Consider the following 12289-nt stretch of genomic DNA (forward strand, 5'->3'; position numbering starts at 1 on the left):
TTTAACTTTATTAACAGGTACCACAACAGCAAGGCATTCAAGGTTACTGGAAATGTGTGAAAAGAGAAAGCATTAAAGGAGCCAAAGAAGTGTGGAAGCAAACTGGGAAAAGTCCGTTTTAAAGCAGTCCATTGTTCTTTTGCTATAAATGTTGTTATTTAGAGGAGTTTGTCTGTCCTGTTTACATAAGAGCTAAATCAAAAAGACTTTTTTTTTACTATCGTTAAACTTTAATGAACCCAGTTTCTAATGCAATAATTTTATATCGTTCTAGTGCAATCGGTTTGGTTTACAGAACTGTTATCGCTTTTGACCTCCATACAGAAGTACTTTTGTTCTAGGGAATAGTGTTGTTTACTCCTCTGTGGAGTCTGACCCTGCACTGTAGCGTACAGGATACACCAGGCTTAATAGTGGCCACTGGCAGGAACGTCACAGCAATATCATCTCCTGTTGGAAGAGCGGGCATCTGAGATGTCCGCTCTTAGCCATGTTAGCCACTAACACGGCAGTTCTCTTTCCCTGGCAGGGACAGAGGTCCAAAACACGAAACCACTTGCACAATCCATGCAAATCAAGTTATCCTAAATCAGAAAGGAAAATTCACGTGGTCCGTGCCCTCATTACTGTGAACTGCTCATGTGCTAGTTCCTGGTGGATGATTCCACCAGATCCTGTGTGGATGTTTGGTTTGTCTACCTTCATGATGATAATATTAAACTGGAAATATAAGACTGTTGATATAATCTTTAAAAGTTGTACATGGATCTATGAATGTGCAGAGTCTCTCAGACCTCTTCAACAAAGAGTATAAGTGAGAAGCAGAAATCCTCATTCTATCATAAACAGCAGTAACTACAATTTGAATCATAACTGTGTTGCTTTAATTGTACTGCAGAAGGTGAATGTGTAACAAATAGTTTCTTTATCTTAGTAAACGTTGTGACAGGGAATGCTGCAGTATCTCAGGAATTCAAGATCGTAATAAGTGTTGGGGAAAAATAAGTCCAATGAAAAGTAAATAAAAATGTTTATTATTCCAAACTTTAAAGTTAGACATAAGATCTTAAACAGTAAAGCAAGGAACACATCAAAATTAACATTTAGCAACTATAGATTAATAATTTTTAGCTATAACACAGTGCACATCTGTGTATATACATGTGTGCATGTTACATGTTTTTTCTTTCTTACAGCCTTAGGAGCTGATAGTCCCAGGTCCAGATCAGCCTTCCTGGCTGGCCACTTTATACAGGAGATAGACTTACCCATAAAGCTCTCAAGATTCTTCCTCTTTCCCCCTCCCAGTTGTCTGACTTGTCTTGGCTGTGGTGAAAGCTTGACCTTCCAAGATGGGTTTGTGATAACAGACTCAAAAGAGGGACTGGGGAAATGTCTCCAAGAAACGTCACCACTCTGTGAGGAAGTATCCATCCCTTTTAAGCATGACACTAGCCGTGTTATTCTCAAAGTTGTATATAAGCTCAACAGGAGGCGTTTGGTTGTCATTTCTTTGGGGTTTGAATGGGGGAGCCTTGAGAAGAGGGGAACCTTCCATGATAGATACCAGAGCAGCCCTCACTCAGATGAGGGACAGGAGACACTGCATTAGGAAGCCATAAAGATGCCACCTAAGGAGTACTGAGATTACAGAGAATGTATTTGGTATGTCAGTACTTGCCAGGCAAGCTTGTGCTGAGGAGGGGTCCTCCCACCTGAGCCTCAGTCCGGTGGTCTCATGTAGGGAAATAGAGTGAGAAGGTAGCAAAGCAGCAGTGTGCCACTCTTCCCTCCACGGCCTTCACTTGCAGCTTTAAATTGTGTTACAGAGAAAATGCTTGTACTCTTGTCATCTGTGGAGTGCACCCAGAGTCACCCACCAGAACAAGAGCATGTCTGTGCAGGTGTCCTGAGACCTGTCTAGAAGATCAGGCACTGGTAACCACCAAGGATCCTTTAGTTCCCCAGGAAACCATCAGAATAAAATAAAATGCAGTAAGTGCCTCAGCCTCGCCCCATCAAACTTAACATATGCCCCACTCAGGGGGCACCAGGAAATCAGGTAGCTGGTTTACTTTGTGTGTTTGGAAGTTGCTTGCTGCTTCTGGTGATGGGAGCTATGAGAAAGAGCTAACGGGAGCAAAGGCGGGGTGGTGGGACTGGCATCGAAGTACCCCAGCCAGCTTCACAACACCAAATAGTAAAAGACACAATCGAGCAAGATGCATCTGTATCACAAAAGTCTGTGTTCACCCGACATGTGCTTAGTTCCAGCTCTGCCCTTAATGCAAGGCTGCCTTTACTTGTTGCTGTTAATATTTTGGCAAATCATTTTTACTTTGGAATGGAGATTATTCTTTAACATTTTTATCCTGTGTAATGTTAATGGGTTTGTGATGTTCTTTATTGCTTTTGTGGTTTCTTTCGTTTACGAATTACTTGCTTCCTACAAGCTGTTTGGTTTTCTTTTGGAAGCATCAATTCATTTAGCTTTAGTGTATCTAGAAGTTTAATTCCTCATTGCTCATTTGTATCTGGGTTTGTGCAATCAGCAGTATCTGCTTTTGGCAGCAAGTTACTAAAAATGGGTTTTCAGGTTTTATTTTTTAGCAAGAGCTTTGGTGTCAAGTTCAGAGGAAAATGAGAAGAGATACGCGCATTTTTAAATTAACTTTGTAGTAAAAAAAAGAAATTAAATTATTGAATAGGAGTTAAAATACAGTTATGAAACATTCTCACAAGCTATCCTGAAAGTATAGCTGGGAAGAACTACTTTGAAGACCAGGGAAGACTTGTCCATCAGGGTTGAAGAATCAGCCTCTTCAATTTTATAGTCTGTTTTTGTTTGTCTTAACTTAAAGGCTTTACAAAACTGTCTTAAATAATTTCTCATGTTCTGATTTCTCAACCTTAGGTGGAAAGAGCTGTTTACATGTTTAGATTGACCTTGTCTTGTAAGGAATCCATCGTAGTTTTAGCATTAGAAGGTTTAGTTTCTTTTAGTAGCTGTATGGTATTTGCAACCTGCCTGTCAGCATTACTCACACACAGTTTAGTTAATCTGCTGCCAATCTATCAGTTAAACTTAGCAGTTCTGACTTTTTTTAACTCTTCCTCCAAACAGAAATATATACAAAAACTAAATAAAATTCATTTTTCTAAAAATCTCCAACATCACGTCTGAATCTTATGTGGAATAAAGATGAATACATTGCACATTGCAGAAGTCTCAAAAATGGATTTAACATGTCTCAAAAAGGATACACAAGGGTAAGTACAAGTGCAAGCTGCTCCTGTAACGCGGCTGGTCACAAGGGAAGCATGAAGATGAAAGCAATGGATGTAGACACACTTAGCCCCCAGCTGACCACAGAAACTCCTCCTAGAGAAACTGAAGATGTTGCCCGACAAGAAATGGAAAGCCCTGTTCAGGACAGGGAACCTGAGAGCCTTTGGCATGCACAAAATTAATCGGCAAACAAGTGCATGTCTCTCAGCTCTCCTGCTATTTGAAGGTTTCCTGCTGGCTTTGTTGATTAAACAGTTCCTAGTTGGTTTAATAATATAAAAATTATGCAACATATGCAGAGACTGATTTCCCATTAGGCTGGTATTGGCTTAGTTTATAACGTTTTCAGGTCATTAACCGGAGTGCCCTAGCACAGAGCTCTGCTCGCCGTCCTCGGGAGCCACGCTGCTGCTCCTGCACACTGGCCTCCGCAGGGAAGCTGCTTAACAGTGCACCCACCTGCATGGTTTTGAAAGAAATCTTCATGTCCTGAAAAGCAAAAAGCCATGTTTTTCCACACCTGCGTAGCCGATGGGAAGCTTGTCCTTTCCTCTTCTGCCCCTGGCTGAGGGTGGCCTGCCTTACCACGCTGACCAGGTGGTGGAAGTAAGAGGGAAGGCAGCAGGCTGCGGGAGCACGGACACTGCACCTTGCAAATGTAGGCTTTATGTTGGCCCCAATTCAGACACACAGGTTTGAAAAGCTGGGAGGAGGGGTATCCTATAATTAATGCAGAGAAAGGTCTGGGTTTTTCCTCATGCGATTTCAGACACCAGGTAGCTGCTCTGAAACATCCTCTGGAGGACCTGGCCTCTCTCCAGGAACTGCAAAGGGCGCACGGAAGCTGAGCTTCACTGAACTAAACTCGTGCTTTGTGAATGTCATGTTTCTTCATCGTCTTTAACAGCCCCTGAATACAAGTACTTGCATTTGGATATTATTTATTAAATGGATGTGCTTTTTATGTGAAGGGTGAAAACTTGGAGAGGAGCTGTTTTAAAACCTTTATAAATTTGGACCTAAAGGAAGTAGATTCTGAAATCAGAACCATCCAATGAGCAATTTCCTGGAGAAAGAAAATACTTCAGGGGTGCTGTACTGCAAACCCGTATGGCTCGGGTCCCCTACTTTAGGGGAAATTTGTCAATTTTAATATTACCCCATGGAGCAACTAGGAGCTCTAAATCACCCCCAGGAAAACCAATTGTTCTTAATACTTGTCAATGTGCTTTAAAATGCTCTTCTTTTTCTCTGGATACAGATTTTTTTAATTATGTGGCATCTTACTGTATTTTAATCTACTTTGAAATTGATACTCTTAGAATGAGTGAACATCACTAAAAACATTGTGTGCATCTCAATGCACACATCTCAGCAACGGTAGCTGAGTCACAGGACAATGATATTCACTGTTGAAAAGGGACAATATCAAAATGTGATGCTTTGCCACTAATCTTTAGAAAAGCTGATTTAAAAAAAAAAAAAAAAAGGAAACTAATTAAATGATAGGTCCTAAAGTTAAAAGAAACAAAATCTGGTTTAAATGCTATTGGAAGAAATTATAATTTAGGAGACATGAATATCACTGAACAAAAGGACACTATGAAAGCAAGGAATAAATCAATATGGCTGAAATTAAATTTTTCAAGGTGCTGTTTGAGCAAAAGCGTGTCTTCACAATTTAGAAATGTGCCCTATCGCAAACAAGGGCAACCGATCACTCACAGTTGGTGCATACAAGATTCCATGAGCTGTACTGGAATGCGAAGAGCAAATCCTTACACAGTCTCAGTTGGGCTTATGTGTATATCAGAACCATGAAGCCTCCAAAAAAAATTGTCTGATATTACCAGGAGCAAATAAGATTCCTAATGAGACAAATTATCATTCTGCATCAGCCTTCATCTAAGAGCTTCTTGGGATGCTTCTGCCTGGGGATGGCACACTCCTGGAATTTAAAATGAGCTATTCTGAGAGGAAAAAATACAGCAAAATGGAGATGAAATTGTTGTAGATTATGAGGTCTAAATGGTACAGATAGAAATTCTGAAAAACTGGAGTGTTTGCAGTGTCTTGCTCTAAGATACTTTTCCAAAAGCACAGCAAATGTTGGCAGCTGTATTTTTAATATAAAAAAAAAAGTTTAAAGTGATGATACAGTAATTTACAGTGCAGTAAATTTTGCCACCTGTTCTTGCCAACCTGCACGAACTATTTATTGCAAATAGACCAACAAACATCTGGAAGATTGCAGGAGACCCTAACCGATGCTGAGTCTGCAAGGGGAAATGTTTCGCTTCTCTCATGCAGTTCTTCCTGTGGCTAAAGCAGGTGGGCAGCCAGAAATGGAGGTGTGAAATGTGAAAATGGACAGGGGTCACCTTTTTTTCCACTATTTTACAGTTACAGGATCAGATGTTAGTGAGGTAAGCAGCCATTCCCATGACATGGCATTCTTGGTTGCAGTTCAGCTTCCCATGGTCTGCTCCATGTGTCATCACTTGTCCCTCCCCACACCTGAGGCAGGGAGTTTGCATAAGCTGCAGCGCGGCTGTTTGAAGCCAAACAGGTGCTCGGTGATTTCTAGCACAGCTTTCTTCCATCCTGCTTGGCTTCTATTCAAGGAGCTCGTTTCTTCTCAAGAGGTCCTTGTAGAGACATCCCACATGGCTTTGAGAAGTAGAAGATGTTAATTCCTGCCAGCTGTGCCATGGGGCACCTCATGCAGTGTTAACTCCTCGGGGGGGCTATCTGGGGATGAATAGTCCCTCTCTGACACCTGCCAACCTTGAAGTTGTCCTTGTTTAATCCAGTTTCACTTCAATTCCTGTCAGTATGGAAACATTGCACGGAAATGTTACTGGACAATAGCTGGTCAAAAATCATCTGTCCTGTCCTGGATTTATGCAGCTGTCACTGGCTTTCTGTCCTACCCAAGGCACCCATCTGACCCAGAACAGAAATACTGACCATGTCACAGCTTCCCACTTTGCCAGCATCAGACTCCTTCCAAACCACACGCAGTGGCTGTTCCTGCAGCTCAGTACCGACACATGCTAAAAGGGTGTCATGTCAACATGCGCGTGGCCCTGCCGATACTCCCGCAGGTGAAGCTGTAGTCAGCATCAGCAATGAAGGCCAGGATAGGGGGAGTCGTGTTGGATCACATCACATCTTTCCTAGGACGATGACTCGTTTACTAGTTAAGCCTATTTTTACATATGGCTGTCCTTCTTGGTCTTCATGTTAGGAATTGCGCTTATTGTGAAAGGTCATGGGACTTTGTTATGAAAGTTGGTGGGAGCAGGGACGAGAGGAGGGTCAGTGCACAGTAACAGCCAGCCCACACAGGACAACTTGGTAAAAGCTGTAGCTTTGCTTCCCAGGTCCAGTTCCCTTCCCTTTCAACTGCAAGGTTGAGAGTACAGTTTATTCACTAAATACGCTACTGAGAAACTAACAGCGATAAAATGATTAAAAGCACACAGAACTCTAAAACTAATTATCATTCTTAAAACTTGCAAATTACACACAATGATATTGCATTACAATCCTACCCGCATTGCACCCCTGCTGCTGAGTATCGGGGTGCAAGCCTACCCCTCCTAACTCCACCCTCCCACACCAAGTCATGTGGGAGAGAGCTGATGGACAGTCCAGCAGGGCTGTCCGAGGGGGTTCCCCCCAGTGTCCTGGTGGGTTCAGCTCTGCAGGCCAGCATCCCTGCAGCATAGAGGCATCCACAATCAGAAGATTGTCAGAATCTTCTGAAAATTCAGAAGATCCCCCTCCATTGTTCTTACCTTTCCACACTTCATCTATGTCTGGACGCACTTTTTCACTGCCCTTGTACCATCCTTTCTCCACTCAGGCTCCTCCCAAACAAACACTTGTGTTATCCTCCCACACTACTGCTAGCAGTGAGGCAGCGCACATACAACCCTTGCTCCCACCAACCACCTGTGGAATTCCCATTCTGCCTCCCTCCCAGCCATACATGGTGGCACCCATGGTGCCCCACAGAGTTTAATAGGTGGTGCAGAACATACGTGCTGTGAAGTTGTTCACTTCCAACAGTGGTTGGTTAGACTTAAGGTCTTATTATATGTACACATTCCCTTCCAACTCAGGTTCCTACATCCTCATACCCATGACTGTCAGTAGGCTAACGCAAGGTTTTACATCCCACTGCTCATGCCCCTCCTTTAGTAAATCCCCAAGCCACCCTCCCATCATCGAAGATCCATCCCTCCCCCAAGACAAAAATTGGCACCACTCATCTGGTGACCCTCCAGACACAGGATGTCTCTGCTGTATAACCCATGAGAAAGGAATTAACTCCTTACAACAAGCATCTAACCACTGGTTCACTCTTTCAGTTGCCAGCAGTTGTGCTTGGTACAGTAAATAGCCAGAGATACTGTTCAGGTGAACAGCTCAGAGGTATTCTCCATTAAATTGGCAGTCCTTTTAGCCACATGCCACATTTGGCTATCCCAGGTGGTTTTCTTTGCCACTGCATCAGATAACTATCCCAAGTTTGTTACTGAATTACTTTGTATGGGATTTGGAATTCCATGCCCCGCCCCCATCTTCCTGAGTTTAGCTGAGAAGATTTCAACATCAATGGAATTTAGGACTGTTAAATATCAGATGTGCCCATACCTTCTATATTGTTTCCATGATGCTTGCCAGGAGCCAGTATGCCAGGCAAGTTTTGCCTGGCAGGCAGTACAGAAGAGGCACACTGTGAATGTAGTCCAGAATAATTAATTTCTGGCATTCCATATATCATTCCCTATTTCTGACATTCCTCATTTCATCCCATAATTGACAGAATTAATACCAGATTTTGTTTGGATATGCTCAGTGGCCCAAACTAACCTGCAGCATACATAGCCTGATATAACTGCACCCCTCTAGTATCACTCTGGTTGCAAAGGTACCATGCAGGCTCCATGCAACTTCTGCGCCTGCCCCATATTGTGCGCCAGTCCAAAAAACTAATTTATTTGTTCCATATTTTATTCATTCCACACCTCTTCAAAGGTAAAATTGGTTACTTCTGAGAGCCCTATTGACAAATATTCACTACTAGGACACTAAGCATTTAAATTTGTTCCCATTGTCTTGAGACTAAGTTTTAAAACTCCCTTGAGAGAAAGCACATGCCAGCAGCTGTTGCATGTTTGTACACCTTTAACAAATAGAATGACAATTAGACAAGATGGAATACTTTAACAATATCCCTGATGTGTTAACAACCACATCAGCCCAAGATTTTCCTAGCTCGGCTTAAATCCAAACTGTTCTATCCTCATCAGCACTTCTCTAGAGTGACTAGTGCCCATAACCAAGATGCCATCCATGTAATCAGTCACTCCTCCCATGCCTTCCAGCTCTCCATTAGGAATGGGCCAGACCAAGAAGTTCCACCAGGTCTCTCCCACCCCTATAATCCTCTTCTTTAACAGCCCTTGCATTACCACGTACAATTTCGCAACCCCCTTCCTTACCACCCTGACCTGCTCCGATGTTCTAGTATGCCCGTACAGTTAGAGCTGATCCCAAACTGATCACCACCTTTCTACAGTCCCTGGGCACATCTCCCTGCTCCACCGTTATTCCGTATATGTCAAGATCAGAGGTCATTGCTTCCTTCCCCTGCTTTAACACCACAATGAACGTGCGCGCACACACATTCCCATGCCTGGGCGTTTGTCCAGGGCATCCCTCCCTACTAGCTGTCAGGGGCGCACAGCCTTCTGAATTCCTCATCACCCACTTACTACTTTTTCCATCATCTCATCAGCAGGCAAGGCCGTAATAACTGCCCCCACCTTCTATCAAGGCAACCCTATCGTCGTCACCACCCACTGGGCCTCTTCGTACTCCAAAGGACTACGCGGCCCCCAAGTCCGGGGCTTGCCCACCCACACCAGCCGGCCCCCTTGCCATTTTTTCCGAACCTTCTCCTTTCGGGGCGGCCCTCTCCCCACGCCGCACTTCTCGGCCGTTAAAGCCTTGCCCCTCGCCCTATGGATTTTATCTTTTCGGCCGCTCCCGGGGCCGGAGAGCCTCCCTCCCTCCCCACCGCCGCGGCCGCCGGCACGGCAGGGCAGCTCCGGCTCCTTGGCCCGGCTCAGCTTCGGCCGGCCCCGCCGCCCCTCCCGCCGCCGCCAGGGGGCGCCGCAACCCCGCGGGAGCCGCCGCCGCCGCCGCCCGCGATGGGGGCAAGCCTTCCCCCCCCCCCCCCCCCGCACAAGCGTCCTCTGATTTTGAAGAAAAATGGGGATTTTTGTCATGCCGCGGGCCGTTCCAACGCCGCGATCCCAGGCGATAGTAACGCTATCGTACGGCTAAAAATGTCAAGCGTTAAAAACGTCCGCGTTAAAGAGGATCAGCCCCGCAAAGCGGCGCCTGTGGCGATGCGCCTTTCCGGAAGGTCGTGGTGCTGCCCGCGGTTGTCGGGCATTAACTGAAGTTCAGACAGCAGTGCAGTAAGTTGTTATAAATAAATAAACATTGCTGCATACAACAAGCTATTTGAGCCCTGTACGTACACAGAGTTGATGAGCAGGAGCAGGCAAGGGCCCGGCAGGGCCCCGTTATAGCTGCCCGGAGCCGTCCGGCGCCTTTATGCCCAGAACGGCCGGCACCGGCCCGCCCGCTCAGCACCGCGAAAGAGCAACGCTGAGGTTTGAGGCCATTTTTTAGGGCTGGAGGAAGATCCAGCCCAGAAACAGCCCCGCCGGTGCAGGGCGAAACCTCTGTGACCGGCCGGTGCCGTGAGACGGAGGCCGGCTCCCCTCTCTCCTGCCCAGCGGAGGACGAAGGGCGGCGGAGGCGGCTGGACGTTCAGGCGTTTGGGCGCCCGCGGGAAGGAGGCGGTGGCGGACGCCGGGGCCGCCCCTCTCCCGCCCACTGCGGCCCGCCCAGGGCCTGCCCGCACGCCCGCCCGGGACCGGCTCCGGCTCCGCAGCGGCGGCTGTAGCTGCAGCCGCCGCCGCCGCCGCCCGTTGCAGCGCCGGCGCCGATGCCTCCTGCGGCTGCCCGGCAGGGAAGATGGCGCCGTCCCACGTCCTCAAGTGTTGCCAGAAGGTGTTGGCCTGGGTGCCCGTGGCCTTCATCGCCCTGGTCGTGGCCTGGTCTTACTACGCCTACGTGGTGGAGCTGTGTGTGTGTGAGTGGACGGCGAGGGTTGCGGGAGCCGGGAACTGCCAGCCGGGCGGGGAGGACTCGTCACCACCCGCCTTCCCCGGGGCCACCTTCTTCCCGGCGCCCCGGTGAGGTCTCCTTTCCCTTCGCCCGCCTTAGGCTTTCCTTCGGGCGGGCGAGAGGAGACACCCCCCCACCCGCAGGCGCTCCCGCCGGGGCCGGGTTTACCTGTTGTCCCCCTCCTCAGGCACCCCCCTGGGGCCGCGGGTGGGGACGGCGGGAGCCCGTCCTCGGGCGTCTCAGAGCGGCGGGTTCCCGGTCCGGAGTCGCCTGTGGCGAAGCGAGGGACGGGGATGGGGGAGGGGAGGCCCAGGCGAGGTGTCCGGGGCGGTTCGTTTGGGGACAGGCCCCTCAGGGAGGCGGCGAGGGGCAGAGATCCCACGAGGGACTGCCAGAGCCTTCGTGGGGTCTCTGCCCCTCGTGTCTCCCCGAGTGAGGTCTCCTCTCTATTTTTCTGTTGTTCATCTGTCTTCCTGATGTATCCGTAACTCCCTGACTCCTTGACCACCTTATGGGTGCACTTATTCCCCCACCCCTTTCTAATTAAGAAGTCCACTATCACTGAAGAATAATAAGGCTGAAAACATCCTGCTTAAACAGGCAGGGTAAAGGATTTAGGGCTTATGGGGTTTTGTCAGACCGCGTTAAGGCTTTCTGGACGAGGGTTCAGGGTTATGTAAATCTGACTTGCAGACAGTGTCGGTCAGGATTATATTTACCCTTTTTCTGTCTTCAGGAGGAAATTTCAGTCCAGGAGGATGTGGGCTTTCTCTGGGCAGGGTAAACAGAGCAGCACAGCGATGCGCTGTATTTGCCAGACTTGGTAAAACTTGGAAGCAGTGTAGGAAAACTAAGGAATGCATTACCAAGCGTTTGGCATGTTTAAGTAAAGAATCTGAAATGAAAAAAAAAAAAAAGAAAAAAGAAGTACAACAAACTATTTTAAGCTACATATAGGTCTGCGTAGTGTTTGTAGCTCCTTGCACTTCTTGTTGTTTGTGTAAAATATGTGCTTCGATATCCCTAGCTAGAAATAAAAGGCTTGCATATACTTCATATCTGGGCAAACTTGTAAAGACATACTTCCATTAGAAATAATCAGCTACTTTATTTTTTTTTCTGCAGGACTTAGGTTTTTGGGTAACTTTTCTGAATGCCCATGGTATTTCACAGCCTTTTGTGTTAGCTTTACATATGTGGATGAGCATAAACCACAGGCAAAAAGTTATTTGGACTTAAAGTAGTATAACTATAGTTGTAAAATAACGCTTGTTGAGGTGTTACATGAAATGTTGACATGAGAGAGTTTCAAATATGTCAGTCTATCCAAACTTGTGAGATTGCTATGGTTTAGCAGTCTGTGTGATTAAATAGTACTGGTTTTCTGGGAAAATTGTGTGGTTATAGACTCATATTTTACAGGTGTGACATTAAGGTTGTCTGTACCTTTACAGTCTGACTGGTATGACAAAAGGCAGATCAGGGCTATGCATTTCTTCTCTTCAGTAAAGAACAAAAACCAGAGATGAAGAGACTTGCCCAGAGTAGCACAGGTGGTCTCTGGCTGAAATGAGAACAGAACCTCAACCTCCCAAATCAAGACACTCAATCAAGACACTCTGTGTCTTGATCACAGAGTGGGCCAGGGCTGGGTGCTAGTGAATTATTTCACCTTCGCAGGCACAGAGAAGCTGCAGAGAGCCCATCTGGGTTCATTAGGATTTCCTTTGTGTGAAAATTATTGAAAAGGTTGGCTCCTGTTTGTGCGAGAACTTTCACATC

At 46.5% G+C, this 12289-nt stretch overlaps 2 protein-coding genes and 1 long non-coding RNA gene across 6 annotated transcripts in view; 2 read left to right on the forward strand and 1 right to left on the reverse strand.

Moving 5' to 3' along the window:
* The window catches only part of MICU2 (mitochondrial calcium uptake 2), a 145249-nt gene extending 142084 nt beyond the window's left edge, over positions 1-3165 (forward strand). For all 3 annotated transcript variants that reach the window (XM_064441166.1, XM_064441168.1, XM_064441169.1), the window contains one exon: positions 18-3165. In XM_064441166.1, the coding sequence (XP_064297236.1) occupies positions 18-122 (105 nt within the window). In that variant the 3' untranslated portion in view covers positions 123-3165. The remainder of the gene's footprint in view (positions 1-17) is intronic.
* On the reverse strand, positions 208-10862 carry LOC135311544 (uncharacterized). The gene is made up of 2 exons (XR_010371189.1): positions 10676-10862; positions 208-6116 (listed from the first exon to the last, which is right to left on the reverse strand). It is a non-coding gene; the product is annotated as an uncharacterized LOC135311544 (long non-coding RNA).
* ZDHHC20 (zinc finger DHHC-type palmitoyltransferase 20) overlaps positions 10206-12289 on the forward strand; it is a 51894-nt gene continuing 49810 nt past the window's right edge. The window contains exon 1 of one of the 2 annotated variants that reach the window (XM_064441170.1): positions 10206-10472. In XM_064441170.1, the coding sequence (XP_064297240.1) occupies positions 10355-10472 (118 nt within the window). In that variant the 5' untranslated portion in view covers positions 10206-10354. Of the gene's footprint in view, positions 10473-10492; positions 10576-12289 lie in introns of those variants that run through there. The other variant, XM_064441171.1, reaches the window with a different exon arrangement.

The sequence above is a fragment of the Phalacrocorax carbo genome, chromosome 1, assembly GCF_963921805.1.
Source record: "Phalacrocorax carbo chromosome 1, bPhaCar2.1, whole genome shotgun sequence".
Classification (NCBI taxonomy): Eukaryota; Metazoa; Chordata; class Aves; order Suliformes; family Phalacrocoracidae; genus Phalacrocorax; species Phalacrocorax carbo.